Source organism: Corvus hawaiiensis, chromosome 1 (assembly GCF_020740725.1).
Source record: "Corvus hawaiiensis isolate bCorHaw1 chromosome 1, bCorHaw1.pri.cur, whole genome shotgun sequence".
In the NCBI taxonomy this organism is placed as follows: Eukaryota; Metazoa; Chordata; class Aves; order Passeriformes; family Corvidae; genus Corvus; species Corvus hawaiiensis.
This window is the reverse complement of record NC_063213.1, coordinates 47,767,566-47,789,376: the sequence shown is the minus strand read 5'-3', so window position 1 is coordinate 47,789,376 and position 21,811 is coordinate 47,767,566. Positions and strand designations below refer to the sequence as shown.

The window sequence follows — 21,811 nt, the reverse complement described above, 5'->3', positions numbered from 1 at the left end:
TGCTTTGTCCCAGTGGAGATGTCACATGAACACTGGTAGCCAGCGGTCACCATAGCTTGAGGTTCTAACAGAGCCTTGACATACATTCTTTACAGGAATGGTTTGTGTTTCTTCCTACCTGGACCATAAATTATGTTGATGGTTTCGTGCTTCTGTTGTAAATGGAAGGCTGGAACTGTACATGCCAGCCCTTGCTCTTTTTCCTTGGTGATTCGGAAGCAAATAATTGAATAAAGAGTAAATTATCTTGCAATGGTAAAGAAGGCAGTATTGAGGAAACGTCTGCCTTGTCATCTAGGTCTGCAAAATATTTAATTTTGGCAAAAAGTTTCTTGCATGTCACTTAAAAAGTTTCATTCAACTCCATAGTCAGTTCCTGTTTAATTACAATTAAATTTTCATTCCTTGGAGGCTGGTCTGAGTTTTAGCCTCTGCTGATGTCTCACTTTCCAAAAAATATTCTGAATCCATTTCATAATCTGTCTTTTATAACAGCTCTATTCCATTCAGCTCTGGTTGAGAGATTTGTTCATCTCCCTTTTCAAATGTAACTTTATTAGTACAGTACTTAATCTACTGCAAGATCACATACTGTTCTGGCATATGCCGATCCTCTCCAATGTTGCCTATATTCTAACTACAGGAACGAAAATGAATGAGCATGCTTAAATTCTGAGATGAAAATGCTAATCAGTCTTGTACCATAGAATGGATCACTGAAAAAAAATGGAATATGAAGGACCCACCGAGAATACATAATGGTTACACTAAAAAGAAAACAAAACAAAACCAAGCAGGGGAGGGAGGGAAAGGTCAGGAGAATACAGGACAGGAATACATTTTTTGTAACATGTGCATATATAAGATCTAGCTACAGTCTACATTGTGATTTCAGTTCCTGAGAGTTAGACTAGAACTAATGCACACATTCAAGATATTTGCATTATTCCAGCAGATTTTTTTTCATTCCTCTTATCCTAAAATGTTCTGGCAATTAAACCTAAAATAAAAATGACAGTTGCTGATACAAATACCTATTTTTAAAAAGTCTAATAAATTTTACATTTTGAATTGAAAACTACAAGCTGCCTTCACCATTTTTTCCCATGACTTATCTGCCTTCATTGTTCTTTACGACTTCACTGTAGTTTCCTGGAGCATAAAGACAATAATTATTTTATATTGTATTTCAGCTTTCACTCATTATTAGTAAAACTGCAAAGCTGATCTGGGTCTCTGTTAAATGGAAGATGGTTTGAGCACAGAAAACATCTAGAGATGGCCTAAAGGATACACTAACATGACATAATTACATGTTCTTCAAGCATGCCTTATAGAGGTTTTTCAAGCAATATTGATATACTGGTTTAATACAGTGTTAGCTTTACTGCAGTAATAAGTATAGAGTATTCTCAATTTTGGGAAAAAATACATTTTGGGGGGAAAGATAGACCCAGATCAGGCCCATTCCCTAAAGTGAAAGGGTATAAACAACTGGTAAGGGATCAGGAAGAGGGAAAAATAGGAGTGGCAGTAAGGCAAGTATAAAGTTGCATGTATTCTTATCTGCATAAACAGATTATAGGATTAATTGGTTAAGCGAGGAAGCAGAAGCTATGCTAATCGCAGAGCATATTGATTAGCGTGTTGTTCTCTAGCCATTACCATTCAGCAGTTTAAACATATTATGAGAAGAAATTCTTAATACATATTTGAAAAGGACAGAGCAATAGCTATGCAAATTAAATTCAAAAGGACTGTCTACAGATAACGAAAGGCAGGAGAGGAATGAAATAACATTTGCACCAACAAAAAGTCTGGCACCATCCTCTTGGCACTCGCCTTTGAGATATTTAAACGCACTGATGAGACCCCCTCTCAGTCTCCTTTAGACGAAACGTGCCCAGTCCCCGTTCCGCCCGCGCTGCGGGTGGCAGCGCCCGGAGCAGGGGCGAGGACGCATTCCCGCAGAGCCGGGGCACGGCGCCCGCTCCCTCCCGCCGCTGGGGGGCGGCCGCGGCGCCGGGCGGCGCGGGGGCCGCGTGCTGCGGCGGGGGCGGGGCTGCGGGCGCGCGGCGGGGCGGGGGCGGAAGCGGCGCGCGGGTGCGGGCCGGGAGCGCAGCGAGCGGAGGTAGCGCGGGGCGGCCGGCGGGGGGCGCTGCGCGGGGGGGGGTGGCGCGAGGGGGCCGCGCCGGCCCTGGCGGAGGCGGAGAGCCGCGCCCTGCGCCGGGGCAGCGGGAGCGTGGTGGGGGTCCGTCCGTCCGTCCGTCCGTCCGTCCGTGTGTATTTTCACGGGGGAAGGGGTGGGGGTGGCTGCAGGCTCGGGCGGGACCGGGATGGCGCAGGGTGTCTGCCTCTGTCCCGGACACGCGGGTCCGCACCGCCCCTGAGCGCCCGCGTTGGCCCGCCCCTCTTTCAGGAGCTGCGGGACAGGCTTGTCTTCCTTCGGGCTTCCTTCCCGCCGGGTCCCGGTACCTGCGCGGCTCTCGTGGCGGCTGCGGCGGTGTCACTGCGGGCCCCGCTGAGGGGCGCGGCGCGGTGAGTTGTGCCGGGATCGGGGTTCCCTCCGGCCGGGATCCGTGTCCCAGGGCTGTGATGCAGTGTCCTTGGGTGGGGAGGAAGAGGCGGAGGAAACGAGGGTGTTCTGGTTTCCTTCACCATTAGCAGTGGTCTTCCAGTCTTAAGCTATGACTGCAGTGACTCTGCAAGATCGATGTCTTCTACCGTAAGGACATAACTTCCAAAGAGGCAAAGCATGATTACAGCGATGTGATGGAACTTACAGGATGGAAAAAAAAATATATTCGTATTCAGGCAAAGGCAGGATCCTTAACAATGTCAGATTAAGTGATCTCCGGGCACTAAAAAGTCTGCATAAAAAACCCCAAAACAAAGGAGTAAATATTTCACTGAAATTGGTCTCTTTGGTGCTATTGAAGAAATAGGTAAAAATAATACTGAATGAAGTCTGCAAGGTTTGAAACATTCAGTTTTAGGATATTATAATATATGAAATTTCCTGACAGCGAGAGTTGTAGAATAACGCTTCCTTCTTACAATATAATAAAATTGCTTTTATATGTAACATCTGATGATGTTTTGGCTGCACTTTTCTTCAATTAAGTTTATTTTGGTAAATATTTATAACGTACTATTACCTCTACCTTTTTTCTGTAGCTCTGTTCATCATTCATTATTAATAAACTCTCTTTTTGGTTCCCTAACCTAACATGGCAGCATCCTGTAAATTCTCTTTTATGTCTTTTGTCCTCTAAAAGATACTGACAACTAGAGTGGAGTGTAATTTCTGTGTTTGTGTGCCACAAAACAAGCAGAGAGAATTTTTTTTCTATGCTATGACATGACGTGGAGTTTCCTTAGAACAGTTCAGATTGGGTTAACTAGTTCTTTTTCGTTGCTGTTTTGGTTTTTGTTGTTGTTGTTTTGCCCCCTCAGTGGGCGAACTGGGGGCAGAGGGGTGTGTTTTTTCACTGTGAAAAGTGATCTTTGTAGGAATTGCAACTTTTTATTTTAAGAGAACCTTCAGAATATGAACATGATGCACATCATAGTTAAGTGTGCATGTGATTTGTACTAACTGTAACGTAGGAACAAATGTAATGAATTGCTGTTTTGGTCTTGTGAGAATATCAGAGAAAGGAGACAATATGAAGATAATATTAGATTATGAGTAGCATCTTCTGGTAGTGTCACAAGCAGTGTGGTTGCAGTTTTAGACCAAATGTAGAAATTTATTGTTATCTCTGTTCCTGTTTTGACTGCAGATACCCATGTGTATAAAGCCTAGGTTATTCTGGCCTCTTTATACTATTTTAGTTGTTAAAATATGTAGTTGTTTAATAGGTACTTGAGAGCTCCAGAGAATTAAGCAATTACGCTGGAATTCCTTTGGTGTAGTAAAGAGGTCTTTTTCCTAGTTTTTTACAGCTGGAAATAAAGCTACTTCTCTCCCCCCCCCCCCCCTTTTCTTGTTAAAGCTTTTGTAGTATCTGATTTTAGACACTCTTTTTGTCTGTTATCTCCTTGAAGGAGGCACTGGTATTAGCTAATCACAAATTGTGGTGTATCTTGGGGATTGGATGTCATTTAGCTGCTAAAATTAAGATATTTCCCCTGGAGTTCGTGATCACTTGTACATTTTCCGAGAATAGTAAAGGGGACTAGTTCTTGCGTCTTGCCTAAACTAAGTAGGATAAATGCATGCTGTCAGCTAAAATTGTCAGCTGTGTAGTCAATGTATCTGAAGACTAGTAAGTGTCAAAACCAGCCATTTTTCAGTAGCTGTGAAAACTCTGTGAGGCTCAGTTACTCAAATGAATTTATTTTTCCTGGTACAAGTTTACTGCTAGAATGTACTTTATATGCTATTTATTTTTTAACAACCTCTTTCACCTGTGATTGATAATTTGTGCCATTTTATGGGCTGGGTTTTCTCAACTGAGCATTATTAATAATAGCCTCTTATATTTTCTTCTATGATTTACAAAAAAACTTTACAAACTTTACAAAAAAGTAGGTGTATTAGCATTTGCCTTTGTAATTTAGAAGATGAATTTTGGATTGCTCAGAACTGAATGAGTACTTTGCCTACATAAAATAGGGCCTGGACTAGAGGGCTAGACAAGGGAATGTAAAACTTATTCCAATGAAATTGGTTTCTTCAGTAATACTGAAGAAAAAGGAGGCTACCATGATATAAATAATCCAGTTAAATTTCTGGGTACCTCTCCTTAATGTTAAGAAGAAAATATTTTGCAGTGCACACCACTGAGGTGTTACAGTTAACTAATGTCTGTCATAATCCATTTTTATGCTCAGATGAGCTGACAAGTTAATCTAGAAATAAGATTGTAGAAGAAAAGATGTAGAAGAAAAGAAATCACTTGTCTTTAATTTTTCCTCCAGTGTTATTTTTCTGAAATCTTCACCTGGGTCTGCCTGCTGGGAAGGAGCACGAATCCAAAGCCTCGTCTGTATTGCAGTTTTGCCATAGAAACATAATTTCAGTGGGCAAATTCATACTCAGTTTGAATTCTTCAGGTTTTTTGAAAGAAAACCAGACAAGTTAAATTCTTCCTCTCTCCCCGGTGGAACAAGTCCTTTTTTTGTTGCCGTTCTACAGGAATAGTGTTTGTGTGGTGCACTGTGTGTACATGTGTGAGCAGTGGCAATCTCTCCCCCACTGCAGCTGTCACTTTGTTAGTTGTCTCCCCACTCCCCTCTTAGTTCTCTTGAATGACACCTGCCTTCCTTTTAGGTCTCTTTAAAACATTCAAAGTCCCTCTCTTACCAGTAACCTACATGCATCATTCCGCAGCCTTGGCTCTCTATAAAACTAGTCAAAATTAGCTAAACATTATCATCTCAGGACGAAGTTTTGGAGTCTCAGGGGCTTTGGAAAGAGTGATACAAAGACAGCTGTGATATTTCACAAGGGAGCAGAGGTACTGTGGGAGTACTTGTCACAGCCTGCAATTAATAAATTGTGGCAGTGTTACTGGGGAACGAGAAGCCAGGAAGGTGCCTTGTGCTCTGTCATAAGTGACTCTTATCAAGGAGCAAGGGTCCTACAGTGACCTGAATGGCGGCTATAAGGCATGAAGAGAAAATAAAGTGTCCCAGGGAAAATGAAGCTGAGATTTTTTAAAAAAATATTTATGATTACTATTATTATTTAAGAACCTGATACAGAGATATAGAAATGTTTTGGGGCCTAGATGGACCCAGTGGGAGGAGGGGAAGTTCAGCAAGTGTAACATACTGTCCTTATTGATATACTGTCCCTATTGATATCTGCTTGCTTTAATTTTCTTCACAAGCCTTGCCAAGCCATTTTCCCTCTCAAAATCTTGAATCTTGGCTGACTGCCCATGGGCAAGGAACAAAGAATTTCTGTTTTTAAATGGTTGGTTTATTTTAAAAGCATTCATTGGCAGTAGTAGGCAAAATAAAGGGGGAAGGTGCTGAAAAAAAAGATACTCTAAAGTACTTGAGGGGAGTCCTTAGACACAATGCAAAATGAAAATAATTATTGGTAGTAGGTGTAAAGCAAAACCAATTAAAATAGGACTGCATGCATTTAAATAGAAACAGCTCTCCAGTATTTCTAAAATACTGACAAAAGGTAGTCTAGTGTTTGGGCTCTCAGATAATTTTATACCAGAGCCACTGTAAGCTTGTTGTGTGGGTTTTCAAGCCAAAAGCAATATGTTTGTGCTTTCAACTCGAAGTTCAGCTACAAGACAAATTGGTGCTGTTCTTAGAAGTCTGTAGGAGGTAAAACCATTCCTGGTTTAAGATACGTTTGAGGTAGTCCCAGCAGCTCATCAGCAGCAGTACTGTGTCTGCTTGATGAGCTGTGACTTTTGTTGGCCCATATATCCTTTGGCTGCATTGAGAGACAGGAACTGTCGGGAGCACACAAGATTTTCTTCTTTTTTTGCAGAAAAATAGGTATTTTTGGTAGTTACCCATTTTTGCTATTCCCTTAAACCTCATGTTTCCTTCACTTGGAATATCCATTAAAGGTATTCCCCAAAAGACAGCTAGCAATAAGGCAAAAGGATTTTTTTTTTTCAGTATGCCAAGGTAATTGCAAGTCTTGGGCATGTAGAAGCAGGGAATGAAGGAACACATGCTGCAGGAGAAGGTATAAAGATAGATGCCTTGGAAAAGACACAAAGGCAGACTCCTTTGGCAGCACGCTCTAAAAGTGGTACAGAACTGCTAAAACCTGCGGGCCAGCAGCCTTCATAGTGCTAGAGCAGCCTTTTTTTGCCCAGAAATGTGCCTTCTTACCTGTTCTTAAGATATCAGTGTGTTTTATAGTACTGGTATTTTCACTTGAATCTAGCAGCTATTAATGTAAATGGTCTCTTCTATCTGCTCATCTATGATGCAGTTTGAAAAGACCCTTGGGTTTCATCAGAGCCCATTTTGGTGGGCTCTGTTATGTCAGGACTGCTGAAGTTTTGTCAGTAAAGTATCTATCCTCTCTTCCTTCTCTGCTGTGATGTTTTTCTGTTGACCAAATTTTACAGCAACAATAATAGAATACTTGAAGTGCTAAGAGTAAATTTTAACAAAAGACAGCTAAATGTGGTTTCACTTGTCTGGGAACTGGCATTGCTTTTAATGGTTGGTTCTGAGTAGAAGATCCTGCTCTTTTATGGTGCTGTGCAGCTGTCTGAGTGAACCTGGGAACCAAAGGACAGTGTTGGTCTGCAACAGTCACCAGTATGGATGTACCAGTACAGGACAGTAGTTTTATTGGCATCTTCTCAAGAACTCGTGCACTCATAAAAATACGAGGAATGTGATTCTTCCTTATGCACTGGTTTTAAACAGGGCTCTGTGTAAACACTTCACTTCTTTGGGCACCTGTTTGGCAGCTGCACCTCATGCAGATTGCCAAACCAACAATCGCACCTACTGCCGAACCAACAGCCATCTAAGACTGCAAACTACCAGAATACAAACCTCATTTTTGGCATTCCAAAAAGTCTCAGCATGTGATGTCCTGGGATTCTAGGTGCTAATTTCATTGTATCAGTCTTCTACAATTAACTGGCTAGTGAATATGTTCTATGCTGTTTTGGTGTGTGTCAGTTATTCCTTAGACTTCCCATTTTCATTGCTGCACAGAAACTGCAGATAGTTTCCCAAATAACGTAGAACCAGCCTGTCTGCTCTCAGAATGGTCAGTGCAACTGATTCCTGTCAGCTGAGTGATGCTCAAAGTTTTCTGTTGGAAAATTAGAAAACAAAATATTTTGGAGGTCACAGAGGTAAATGGGCCAGAGGGTGCATCCTGTAAATAGATGCAAAAAAAGGGAAAATAATAGAATGGAGCTTGATGGTACTGCAGAATTTTTTTCCTGGTATTCTGTGAAGCCCAGTGATTCTTGTCTTCCTGAAATGTTTGTTGGCTATTGCAATGAGATATCACCCTGTGTATTTACAGACAGTTTATTGTTTACTGATACAGTACCCTTTCTGTACTGAGGGATGTTTGTTGCTATGAATTTAATAGTTATTTCTTGTACAGATGTAATTTTAGTGTGGTAATTTTAAATCATTAATAATTTCAGAAACTTCTTGTGCTCCCACTGAGATGGTAATAAATTCCAATTTTGTACTGTACAATTATTTTATAGTAATTATTAATGTCAGCTTTGGTACTGTCCTGATTTCTGTCTGCTGTCTGTTCTATTACAAGATTTTTTCCACTTCCTCTGTAATTGGATGCACGCTTCTATGACTGTGTATGGCTTTTTTTTTTAAGCTCTGTCTTGATAAATCACTTCTTCTGTTTATGCAGTTAGTAATAATAACTGGTTGCAAAGCCAGACCTGCTCTTGAATTCACAGTGTCATGTTGTTGTTCATCATAATTTGGAAGTGAGGAACAGATAAATATTGTGGTAGTAATAGGTTGAGTAAAATTCCCACTTATCAAGCCTATTTTCTTAATGTATTAGTTCATTAGTTCATACCTGTCTAGGTATCTAGAGTATCACTGAGGAACTACTGCCTTAGTATTTGAGATTCTATCTTTCAAAAATATATGACCAAAGAGGTGACTTTATTGGACTGTATGTTAACAATATTATTTTCACTGCACTTTTCTTCGCTTTATCCTTAAAAGTATTTTTGATCTTTGAATCAAGTGGGATTCTCTCAGGCTTTGGTTTTCTGTATTCTTTGCATTTGCAAACTGCTTATTAATAACTACCAAAAATACCTGATGGACCTGCTGCTTTTTCTCTTACAAATAATTATCGTCATCTGTCCTGTACATTTTTCAAAACTAGAAAGGACACAAATCATCTCTGCTGGACAGGTTTAAATTTGCCCTGTAACCATTTCTAGTGGTTTAGGAAGGCTGCCATCTCTTGGGTAGGCTAGAAAAATGATGATGAGTATGTGCCAGTCTTCCATGAGCTGACTGACTGGCAGAAGTGGCAGTGCTGTAAGGTACAATAAGCTTTTAAGGATTTAGGTATGCCTTGTTTTCCTGATAACCTGAGGTTGTTTCAGGGGATGTATGAGGCATTCCTTTGTGTTGTATGTTAATATAATCTCTTGGTTTTTCTGAGAATGAGTAAAGCAGAATCTGAGGAAGACTTTGCAACAAAATTCAAGAATGCTGTTTTGTGAGTATGGGCTGGTTTCCATGGAGAGGGGTCAGTATTCAAACTGAAGTCCAATGCTACTGTTTAGTTAAGTAGTATCAGAGCTACTAGAACTTTGCTTTATTATGGAACATACAATGCATGTTCTGTAGCTTTTTCTTTTACTTTTGCTCCTTTTGTTTCATGCAGTAAATAATATGGTTTATATATGACTGATTTTGAAATACAGGTCACAGGATAGAGACATGATTTTATTTTGGAGTGGATGAGTGCCTTAGTTCATTGTTTTTGTTGCCAGATGTATGTCAGTGTTGTGCTAGCACTGGACAAACTTGTATCCACGTTGGTAGGTTTTGGCAGTACTTTTCTTAGACAATCAGCAGTGAAACAGTGAAGAAAACCAAGCTCTTTGTATGTCTGTGAGAGAAACATAGTGTTGGATCCTCATTCAGGAACTGGTTGTAGCTCCAAGTTCTAGTGTTGCTCCTGGCTTGGGCTTGTACTTTCCAGAATAATTGAAATATGCATGCTGATTTAAAGAACTTCAGAAAACTGGCACTTGAATCGGTGCTTATTGAAAGGATTATCTGGAAAATATTCTCTTCTTCATTGTCGTGGTTTGACACTGGCCAAATGCCAGGCATCCATGAAAGCTGTTCACTCACCTTCTCTTGCTCTCAGCTGGGCAGAGAGGGAAAAAAATTAATGAAGGGCTCATGCGTTGGGATGAGGACTGAGAGAAAACACTCTTAAGGGCAAAACAGGTTCAAATTTAAAGGTATAAAGTAAATTTATTATTAACAGAGTCAGAGGATAATGAGAATAAAATAAGCCTTTAAAACACCTTTTTTCCCCCCAGCCCCTTCCTCCTTCCCACCGACAGTGCAGGGAAAGAGGGTGTGGGAGTTTGGGTCAGTTCGTCACTTGAGATCTTTTTCTGTTTGCTCAGGGAGAGGAGTCTTTCTTCTGCAATGCTGCAAGTCCCTCCCACGGGAGACAAGTTCTCCGTGAACTTCTCCAGCGTGGCTCTAATCTCACGGGCAGCAGTCCTGCCAAAACTGCTGCAGCGTGAGTCGCTCCCACGGGCAAACAGTCCTCCCGAAACTGCTGCGGTGTGGGTCACTCGTTCACAGAGTGCAGTCCACTAAGGATAGGTTCCTCTAGTTTGGAACTAGGGGCCCCCTCTCTCCACCGCGTCTCCCACTGTATCACAGCTTTCTCTGGTATCCACCCGCTCAGGTGTGAGCACTTCTCCCACGGGCTCCAAGTGGATCTCTGCATCCCCCGTCGACTGCATGGGCTGCAGGGCTTCACCATGGTCCTCACCACGGCCTGCAGAGGAATCTTGGCTCCGGCGCCTGGAGCACCTCCTCCCCCTCTTTTTCCACTGACCCTGTTGCCGCCATGTTGTTCTCCTTCACACGTCCTCACTTCCTCCTCTTCTCTAGCTAGGAAAAAACCTGCTACCACCAATTCAAAGATTCTTGCAGGATCCCACAGCGCCGAGAGGTTGATTTCGTCCAGGTTCCGCATTGGGGACTCGCCCGCCATGTTTCCCCCGCCAGCCAGACGGCCCTGCTGGCACCACGCAGGCGGTGGCGGCCGCCGCGGCATGGTTGGCATGGGGCAGCCAGGCAGGCCAGGCTCGCCGTGGGCTGCCGAAACGGTGGGGGTGTGGTGCATCGCCACCAGGCCATGCCAAATCAGCACGTTCATGGATTCTTGGATTGCCATTTTGCTGGAGTTTTGTTTGATTTGGGTTTGTTTTGTTGAATATTTTGTTTTGTTTTGGGTTTGTTGGTTTTGGGTTTTGTTTCTTTTCTTTCCCTCCTCACATACTCAAATTTTGTTCTGGTCGTACTCCTTCATCGTCATGGTTGTCTTCCTCTTGTCTCAGTCTCCATGATTAGGGATGGTAGGAATTCCAAGAAGGTGTAGATCGGATGCAACCTTTTTTCCTGTTGCTCTCTGCAGCGCTTTGACTGCCTTTGCCACAAAAGTCCCTCAGTTGTGGTTGGGAGAGTGGTATGCCAGCATTTCTCTCCAGGATAAATCAGTGTGAAGAAGGATGTCTCAGCTTCCTTTTTTTCCTGCTCAGGGAGGATTTCCAACTCAGCAAATTCTGTACTTTGAGAGAATGAGGGTAATAAAGATCAGAAGAGGCAATGTTCCTTCTTATATGTGTGCTTTTACCTTATGGGATACTACCTCTGAATTATTGAAAATTAAAGTCCATTCTGAGTCCAAGTTTTGTTTAAACTATAATGTTCTCATAGAGAAGTGGTGACCCTTCAGGGCAACAGGAGGTACAAGAATATTCCAATCCATCCATTTTACTGTGCTATTTTCTTCCTAATATGTGCTCCTGCTGCTCCAATACTGTGTTTTTCCTACTTCCAAATCATGTGGGTATAAGCTTGGGCTTCCCCCCCCGCCCCATGTAACCTTGGAAGGGTCTTGCACGGAGTATGTTATGGGTCACTAGAAGTGCATGCTTCAGGGGGAAAGAGGAGACCAAATTTCCAGAACTTTGAGATTACACTGGAATTCATTAAGGGGGAATGGCCTTTAAAAATTTGTACAAAGAGTGACAAATACAAATAGTTCTCTTAATTTTGGTACACCTTGCTCCCAGTTCCTTTGTGTAGTGTCAGTATTTGGGTGTTAGGCAATTTCCCAGCAGGTTAAGTCCTTGATTTCCATTAGTTTCGGTAGTCAGCATGTACACTGTGGATCAGATATACGTGGCGATGGCCCAGTCTGCAATTCCTGCTGCTGCTTGGCAGGAGTTTATTCAATCTGTTCCTCTTGGCTAGACCTCTTATCCTGGCTTGTGGTCTTATTTACAGTGTGATGGCAGAGTTATTTCTGCTCCAAAGGACTGTAGTGATCTTGTCTAAATGCTTCAGGATGAGATATGGTTGGAGATATATGGAGAGCTGAACTAAATTCAAGTTTTGTAAGAGCTATTTGTTCTTTTCAGTTTTGTTGGGTTGTTCTTTTTTTTTTAATTATTATTTTGATTAATAGAAGAAGTAGAGACTTTTGGGAATGGGGGTTGAAACTTATGGTCTCTTCTTGAGGGATACTGTTTGGTCTTCTCAGCTATCACATGAATCTTCTACTCCTGGACCTCATAAATGTCTTCCATCATATTTAATACTGTTCAGAGATTATGTAGATACATAACGATGTGGGTGCAGTTTGTTCTTTAAAGTCTGAGTGCAGAGCCATAGATTTGGCAAAGAGCTAGGGAAAAGAAGTTTTGGTTAGTGCATGTTTAGGGAAGATCTGTTTCAGGAAATCTTAAACCACACAATTCCAGATATTCATGCTGTGGAATGTAAGTTTTTATTGTTTTCTCTCTTATTTTATGTACTTAAGACAAATTTGTATCTTAAAACAGTTTTAGGTGTGGATAAGCACATTTCTTGAACAAAATACATCCCACTGCATTTACAGTGGGGGTTCAAATTACTGTGTGTTGACTGTCTGTCCTTGTGCACGATCATGCCCCACAGTGGAGGATGAAGTGAGCTTTCCTCATTCAGTGACTTGGGATTGCCACTTGCATTAGTGCACCCAGCAGTAAAAGTTTATGTACTGGCAGTGGTTACCATAGGGCATTTTATACACAGCACGTTGTTACTTTACAGCAACTTTGGTGTCCAAGTCCTTATGTCTCCCTGCCTTGGGTTAATCATTTTCAGAATAATTGAGATATGCATGTTGATTTTAGAGCACTTCAAAAATTTGCCACTTGAATGAGGCACGCTGGCTTGCTTGTTGAGAGGATTACCTGAAGAGCGAAGGTGAAGGGTGAGCGACAAGCAGGGCTCGGGGCCCTGCTGGCAGTGACACTTGTGTAGGCAGCAGACAGCAGGGTGTTGGCATAAGGCTGGTGGAACTGGTCAGTGGAGGGGACGAAAAATGCCATGGAGACAGAGTCAGGTTTAGATGAGAGCTCAGCAGTATGAGATACTCGGTATCGATATTCTGATACAAACCAAGGCCTAACATGCCACTACAGAACGTCTGGTGAGGAACCCTATTAGATGTGTAATATCAGTAAAAAGTGCTTGTGTCAGGTAATATGTGGGGAAGAACTGGGAATAATGAGGAAAAGTGTAACTATTGTGTGAAATGAGTAGCTTTATCTGGACTATGTTAAATAATAGAAATTCTCTTTTAAGAAGGTATTGAATAATTGGAGTAGTTTCAGAGCTGGGTGAAAAATGAGAAATACAAGGTACACATGGAAAGAGTCTGAAAATGTGGGATACATTTGAGGGGTAAAAATTAGTAAAAGAATGATGAATATGTAAATATATGTGCATGTACATATATTATGAATCCTGAACATCTGTTGTCACTGTCTTATAACGCAAGAAGAAGGAAATGCTGAGTGAGATTCTTACCAAGCTTTCTTTTAAAAGTAAAAGTTGAAGTCAGTTACTGGGCATTCAAATGCATGCATTCATAATAAAATGGAAATGAATTCTATGTTCTTCCCTAACAGTTGCTTGAAGTTAGGTTTTAAAATGTGTTTCTGTTTTAAAAGCATGTAGCTTGAAGCCTTCAACTGCAACTACTCCACAAGTAAACGAAGATATCTTCACTTTTTGTTTAAATCTTTTCTTTTTTTTCCCAGTACATCCTTGAAGATGTGTGGCTCAAACTGCTTCAAACTGTCTGAACATTTGTTATTTAAGTGCTGAAGCTTTCCTACCACTTGCTTTCCTCCTGAAGCCTTAGTCTATTGAAGGATCAGAATTGGGTACTATGGTAAGATATTTTTTAAAGTCGTAGCAAAATCCTGAAGGTAGGTGCATTGTGCCAATTTATTTTGGTTTTATCTTTTATTCAGTAGTAAGAAACCAAAACAAATCTTAATGGTGTACAAAACCAGGAGAGGAAACTTTGAACTAGCTAACCAATCAAGAAACATCATTCCCCATGTTGTCTGTTCATACTTGCTCTGTGCCTCGAAGTGAAGAGTAAGAATCAAGTGAATCATTGAACAAGATCTTGTGTGTAGATGTATGTGTATAGTTCATCACAATGTTGTATAGAAATGTTTTACAGGTCTCTTCTAGATACTGCATTTTCTTTGAAATGCATTTGAGTTTAATGTCAGTTTAAATTCCGGTATTTAAAATACTTAAGGTGATTTGTGGAAGAACAGAAGTTTTGATTTTTGGAGAATAAAAATAGGTAAACATAGGAGGAGGAAACCCTGTGAATAACAGGTGAGATGGAAAGATAACTGAACCTCTAAGCAGATAAAAACCCACAATTGTTTGCTAGATTATGCAATGATACTGTATTTGGAAACTGATATTTGTTCTTGATCTCAACAACTGTAGCAGTTTTGAATAACCAAGTGGTACTTTACAAATTTCAGGAATCACGACCAACTAAAACATGAGAAGATATGTTCAAGATGATCCAGCTAGAAGATTTTTCACTTCACAGAAATACTATTTTTGTTTAATATGTAATATAATTTGACAAAGCCAAATTCAGTTACTTACCTTGAAATTAGGACACGCCTGTGGCCTTCATCAGAAATGTTTCTAACATTTCCAAGAAAAAATATGTCCCAGAAACTGAGTATGTTTTTACTAGTCTTTGGTATCATTTGGGGTTTGATGTTGCTACGCTACACTTTCCAGTATCCAAGACGCCAAAGCAGTGCTGAGCTGCGTGGACAGATATTAGATCTCAGTAAAAGATATGTCAAAGCACTGGCAGAAGAAAATAAAAACCTAATGAATGGTGGTGGTGGAGCCTCTGTGGCAGGATATGGTAAGAGGAAAAAAGCCATACTAGTTACTTGAATATATTCTTTTTCTGAAAACTGTAAAGTTATAATTTTTTTTTTTTTAAGTAGTATATGCTGTTCTTCAGCAGAAAAAACCTCTTTATAATAACTGATTTGATTTTAGTTTATTCAATGAACTTGAAGATTAAGATGAGTTGCAAAATCAGGCTTCAGACATGAAATTTTTGCTTTCCAGGATTTTTTTTTAGATCTCTCCAGGTACATGAATACAGTTACTTACAGAAGTAACAGTTACATTATGCTTTTTCTGAATCTCCAGCTTCTGAGGAATAAGCACGTGCTTGATACAGGGACAAAGTTTTCTATTGTCACTTCGACATTCCAGGTTCTAGTACCTCATTGCTAATTTCTCACTTTTATTTCTTGAATTTTCTTCTCCTTAAAAAAGCAGTGAAAAAGCAACATACTAGTTGAGTTTGTAGTCTGGAGACTGGAAGGCAATTATGAATTTAGCAGAATCTCCCCTTGTTTTAGAAGTAGCCGTAACAGATAAGGTTTATTGTCTTGTGAGCTTTAATACTTGCTGCATCATATCTCTCTGTCTGATTTGCCTATCTTGTGAATATGTACCTAACTTGATAAATAGGTGGCCAGTATTCACTACCTTCTGAAATATTGAAAAGATAACTAAAAATGTTTATTTTTAAAAAGTAGTATCTGAAAAGATGTGTAGTAATGTACTTTGATCCCCTTCTTAAGATTTCCTTAAATACCTCTGCCTGTTGTAGGATGCCCTTTATAGACATTTGGTAAGAGTGCAAGCAGCAAAAATGTGTCTGAAGTCTTTTTGCTCCTGCTCAGGAAGAAGGAAGCAAGTCTGTGATGACAAGATGTGCAGGAGCAACCCAAGAGGAGTAGGACAGTAAAAAGTGTTTAAACCTTCAATCCTTTCATTCTTAAAATTAATTTTTATGACAGCAAGAGACTGCCTTCTCTTTTCTTCCCTGTTTTCTCCTTCCACTTTTCTTTTTTGTCATCAAGGACTTCCTTCCTTTACTGTGTAATTAAGTTTTTCTATCATTAAAAAAACCCTGAAAAATCCTTTTGTACTGTAGCTTTCTCCTGTTCTATAAGTCTTACAGTGTATTTCCAAATGAGACTTGTCTTCTGAAGTTTTGTCTGAAATTTAATAAAAAATGAAGTAATCTCTTGATCTACAGGCTGATCATCGGAATTAAAACTTGACAATTCCTTCCCTCAGACTGTTGAGCACAGAATGATATTACAGAGTACATGACCCACCCTCTGTTACTGGCAGTAGACCCTGCTCTGGCTTGAATTGATAAGCAATTTATTTTTTATTTTCTCAAAGTTAACATTACTAAACAAGAACTAGTTAATTTTAGAGGAAGGGGCTGACCTGAGACTTCTCTTTTTTAAACCTAATTTACTACTGATTTTTAATTTTATTTATTTTACTCCTATTTTTTCACTTTGATGCCTGTGATCTTTCTCCCCAATCTTTCTGCTTAGTTAAGAACTAATTAGAGGGTGGGGGGTAGAGACAGAGTTTGTAGATGTCTTCATGTGTAATGGGAGTCTTGACACCTTGTAAAATCTGGTAAGTTTGTTAATTTTTTTCAAATCTGAAAGAAGATGGTGATTGGCAACAGCATAATTAGCTTCTGTAGAAAGATGTTACTGGTTTTGTGTTCCAGAGCATGAGTTTTTTTTTTCCTATATTTTCTCTTATTTTTCAGTCAATAAATACGTAAATAGATTTTTTTACCCTTGCTTTGTAGCTTAGGTAAGAAGCAAAAAGATACCTTCTAATAGCAGCTTTTCTATGGGCTAAATCTGTCATTTAGGGGAAAGCTATTAACTACCTTCTTTATGCTGGAAAATATTTAGATATAGTCTCTTGCATCCAAGGCTAAAAGATGACATATCTGAGTATTCCAATGCTGTTGTCTGGATGAAATTTGAAATAATACCTTTGAACAGTCACTTCTAATGTTCCAACTAGTGTTTTTGTTCTTTCACTCTAATATTTAATTGGCTGCCTTCACCGTTCCCTGTTATGGTGGTATCTCCCTTCCCTAAAATAACAAAGAAATGGTATTAAAGAAAAATCAAGCAGCTGTTTAATTCTGTACTTGTATACCAACCTGTACTCCTTTCCAAAAAGTGTGGTAGGGAGGATAGCAAGTGTTAAGATGTGAATATGTTGAAATAGCAGTTCTTTTCCACACGTAGTAAATAACAGGCTGTAATTTGTTTTTTCCATTATCTTCAGCTGATCTTAAGAGAACAATTGCTGTTCTTCTGGATGACATCTTACAACGCCTCGTGAAATTGGAAAACAAGGTTGATTACATCGTTGTGAATGGCTCAGCAACAAATACCACTAATGGAACTAATCATCAGGTGCCAGTGACTTCAAATAAACGTGTAAAGCCAGCAAGCAACATTAGATAGCAAACAGGGCTGCTTTGTGTTGCTACGTCATTGATGGATAATATTTAAGATAAGCTTTTTATCTCTGGCTAGGGCAAAGAAGTAGTTGACTCTGAAACAAGCGTAAACTATTGTATTCTACAATGTGCTTGGATCTATGTAGGCCTAACGTGCTTAGGTTCTCAAAGCATTATTTCATTGCCTTTGAGCAGTGCTTCTGAAGTGATCTTTGTTGTCTCTAAAGATATTTTGATATCATTGATTTGGTGTAGTAGACCATTGGATAATAACAATATGTGGAAAGCAATGAGAAACTTATAGGTAGGTTTCTAAATATATTTATTTAAGTATGAATATAACATATCTTTTGGATAGGCGAGCAGTATTGTAGCTTATTCATTTTTTGTGATCTGCATTAAGCCGAGGTAACTGAGGAAAATGTGTTGCTAAACAAACGTTAGAAAATGTGTACACTTAAAATATTTTGTTACTTACTTACTAAAACACTATTAAATTGAGGATAGCATTGGTGGTAATATTTTTAAATTGTGACCCAAAGAATGTCTTTATTTGCACTATCTGTCAGAGTAGTTAGAGAATTTACTGTATATTTAAGAAAATTTATTATAATAGGAAAATTTTCTAGGTAGTAACACTGTCCAGGTTTATCTTTATGCCAGAGATAGGGCAGTTAGATTATCAAAAGCAAATCATCATCTGTGATCTCTTAGATGATTATTTCTTAAAAAGATATTTAAGTGTATGTATTTTGTAATTGCAGATAAAATTATTTAAGTGATGGAAATAAGTTTTGGAGATGTGAATATAGTTTATTTTTATTCATTGCTGTTTGTTTTTAACATTTTAATGCCTTGCAGTTTGTGTTGAATATAGCACACCATCTCTCTGAGTTGCTTTCTAGATCAGAAGGAAAAGCAATGACGGGAATCAAGGCATCTCTGCATTTAACAGAGGTATATGTACTAAGGGTGTCTTATCATGGAATATTTGAGAGCTAAGGTAATGTTTGCCTTATGTCTAAGTCAGCCTTACAGCAAAGTAAATTGCATGCCATGTGGGTGCACTGTATCTCAAATGTTACTGAAATGATATTAAAGTGCCACTGAACATGTTTTTTAGATTGTACTGAATGTTTGGAGGGGACAGAATGTTCAGGGACTTCTGCCAAAAGTGTCCTGTGAGTGAGGTTTTGGGGATGAGTAAAACCGGAGGCACTCGATAATATACCAGGCAAAGTTATGTATTTTTTTTCTTTCTTCTGTTTCCCTGCTGATATTCTCAATGGTTATAAAGGAAAATACAATTGCAATCTTAGTTAGTACTTACTTAGTATGCAGATGATTTTTTTTTTTTTGTCACATTGTGTGTAAACATGTACTCACTTCAATACAGAAAGAGAAAAATAAATTTTTAATTGTACTTGCAAATGTTTCTGTTTGGAGCTTTTTTGGGGGGGGGTTTTGGTGTTTTTTTTGTTGTTAAATAGTCTTATCATTTTTGCTACATGTGCTCTATCTGTTTCTGGATTGGAAAGTTGTACATCTCTGAGGTTTAGTAGTACTCTTTCTGGTATTCTTCCTTCTCAGTCAGTAAGTTCTTCTGCTCTTGAAATTCTATGCCCTGAAACTTTCCTCAGGTTAGAGGTGAGGGGAGAAAGAAATGAAAATAAAACAACTGGTTTAGATCTTTAATGGCAAACCTAAGAGTGAAGAGTTTAACCTAAGAGTGAAGAAGATACGTGCAGAACTTCTTTTGAACCTGCATGTTGACAACATATAGATAGATAGATAGATAGATAGATAGATAGATAGATAGATAGATAGATAAATAGATTTTTATATCTAGCTGTCTGGTTTACTTCCTAGATACTTGATTGTTACAAACCAAAACCTTTGTGCTATAAACACACAGCTCTTGTGTGTATAGACAAAAGTAACTTCTTTTTCTTGTGAGGGTATATGAAACCTTGAAGTTATTGAGGCGTCTTAAATAAGCGTAACAAGACTCGCAAGCTGAGTCTTTGTCGCTGTGTGCACAAGCAGGTTATTTTATATTGGAGACTGATACATGCAGTCATGGTAATTCCTGGGGCCATTAGCAAATAGCTGCTTTTTTTCTTATGTTGTGGTAGCCCAATGGCTCACTGGAATTAGTTTGTACTTGACAAAATGTTATATATAGTTATTTAGAGAAAAAACGACCTCACTTATGGCATAAAAGTTCCATTCATGAATACTATTGAAAGAACTGTGCTCCAGCAGTGCAGAAGGTGAAAGCTGACCTTCAACCTTTTTGCTGAGATGGCAACACTTTTCAGAGTGGCAAAACTAAACTTAAGGTGTGCAGACTAAAGTTAAAAAGGGTAAGGAACGGATAAAAGGAGGGTCTCAGCTGACTTTCCTATTAACAACAGTAGTAAGAAAACACCTGCATGTTCTAGCCTGCAGCCTCCTATATAGGACATGTGAGAGGTGTGGCAGCCCTGCAAAGACAGGAGGTTGTGTAAAGAACCCAAGGGCTTGTGAAGAAGAAGCAGGAGAAAGCCTACAACTTTCCCCCAGGTCCAAAATGCTTGACAGTATCACAGCATTTGGTTGTGTTGCCATTTTTTTCTTTCTGAGGAGTATTTAAGTAGTGTTTCTGCTGTGCTGCAGTTTTTATGATGCAGCTGTGTATTTCCCATTTCAGATGACATCACAAAGACCCTCAAAGTGACTTCGTTCAAGTTGTGCATCTATGGAATCGCCTTATGCTTTGTTGGTTCTTAGGCTGGATGGGGCTTGGGGTATTATTTCCTTTTCTTCTCCTACTGCCCTTTGAACTGGGCAAGCCACCATCAATGCAGCAGAAGGTGCAGGAGACCTCTCTTATATAAAGAACTGCTGATATGGGGGATGGGGGAGTGTTTTGCTTTTGTCTTGAAATCTTTTGGTAAATTAGGAGACTTCAATTTTCCCGGCTGTAATTTGCCTCTTGAGTGTTTATCAGCTGATTTCACTAGGTAATTGGCAGTACTTCTGTGCCTCTGAGTGATTGCTTAATGTAGGTAGCAAAAAATGTTCAAGACCCACTTCCAAATAAAAGTTCTAATGAAGAAAAATGGAACGAAAAGAGTGTATACTGATTGCTGTCTAAATAGACAGAAGCAGCACAGGTCTCGATACAGCCCTCGAGTTCTACAACTAAATACCTGGCAGGCAAAAATCTTGGAGAAATTGTCTTTATTCTCTTGTTCTTTCTGTTGCTTTTCTCATCTAAATAAATAATTTTGAATCTCTGTATAGTAACCTTAACATAATGAAGATATCCAAGCATTGTCTCACAGTTGTGTGTGAAGAAGAAAAAGTGCCGAGTGGTTCCACATTAAAGAACTTTTGGGATGAATGGATGTACAGACTCTTTGAAACACACTGAGACAGCTCTTAATGAACTGCCTATGCGCTGTTAGGATCACAAAAGTTTGCTGATCTGTTTTAAATGAACTAATTTTAAAAATACAGAAACATGGCACAAGGATATACAGGTTCTTGTGTTTAGTGTGGTGAAACATCAGTATCCTTGGCACCCAGTATTATGCGTCACATACTGCACAGTTGTCTGTTTTTCCAAGGAACTGCTAAATCCTTGTTTTTCAATAACACAATCATTTAAAGAAGCTGACTAGATAGATCTGAATTCTAATTAAAAATATTTGGTAGTGCAGAGGTTTCCAAGCCGCGGCATGTTTGTGATGAGTGTAAGTTGCTTTAGCAACCAAGCACCTCCTGTGCAGGTACGTGTTTTGGGGGTATTTGCTGCTATCACAGCCTTTGTGGGAATGCAGAAGCAGAGTAAATTTTAGAACCGCTATCAAGAAGATTATTTAGAAAAATGATTGCATAAAATTTAAGATCCCAGTTTATTGTATTTTCTTGAAAATATTTTCATTCCTAAAAATACGCTAATTGAATGAGCTGAATGTCTAAAACACTCAACGTAAAATTGGTGTGGTATTTTTAAAGGTGATACAGAGTGTCAATTGATACATTTAACAATCCAAATATGACTTTCCTTACCTAAGGATTGTGCTCTTTCATGGTTTTGTACTTTACAAAACAAAGAGCCTGCTAGGTTTGGGGTTCAATTTAATGTATCTGATAGTGTGCCACCTTCAAAGGCAAGAGTGAAATGGAAACTTCCCTTTCTAGCAGCCAAAAAAGTGAATTAGACTTTTGCTGTTTCTCATGTGGAAAACACCAGTACTTGAATGGGTATTTCACTAATCTCAGTTTGTTAGGAATGATCCACATAGGCATTTGAAAATACCCTTTAGGTTATTAAAATGAAACCCAAGTTAAAAAAATTCACATTGCATACATTTGTGGAATCACATCTCTTAAGCAGCAGTGGTGTCA

At 39.3% G+C, this 21,811-nt stretch overlaps 1 protein-coding gene across 2 annotated transcripts; it reads left to right on the top strand.

Moving 5' to 3' along the window:
* Window positions 1-2,081: 2,081 nt before the first annotated feature.
* On the top strand, window positions 2,082-18,840 carry CCDC126 (coiled-coil domain containing 126). 2 transcript variants are annotated; one of them, XM_048303354.1, is made up of 5 exons: window positions 2,113-2,131; window positions 2,420-2,538; window positions 13,806-13,939; window positions 14,559-14,962; window positions 17,236-18,840. In XM_048303354.1, the coding sequence occupies exons 4-5, from the start codon at window positions 14,725-14,727 to the stop codon at window positions 17,415-17,417; spliced, it is 420 nt and encodes a 139-aa protein (XP_048159311.1). In that variant the 5' UTR covers window positions 2,113-2,131; window positions 2,420-2,538; window positions 13,806-13,939; window positions 14,559-14,724; the 3' UTR covers window positions 17,418-18,840. The 2 variants fall into 2 exon arrangements, with proteins under 2 accessions (XP_048159319.1, XP_048159311.1); XM_048303362.1 differs by lacking the exon at window positions 2,420-2,538 and having other exon boundaries at window positions 2,082-2,131.
* Window positions 18,841-21,811: the final 2,971 nt, after the last annotated feature.

What these genes read in the sequence shown, in the direction of transcription:
- CCDC126 (XM_048303362.1), top strand. Translation starts at nt 14,725, where the DNA reads ATGTTTCTAACATTTCCAAGAAAAAATATGTCCCAGAAACTGAGTATG. An exon ending in AGCCTCTGTGGCAGGATATG is followed by an intron (nt 14,963 to 17,235) that starts GTAAGAGGAAAA and finishes CATTATCTTCAG; the next exon opens with CTGATCTTAAGAGAACAATT.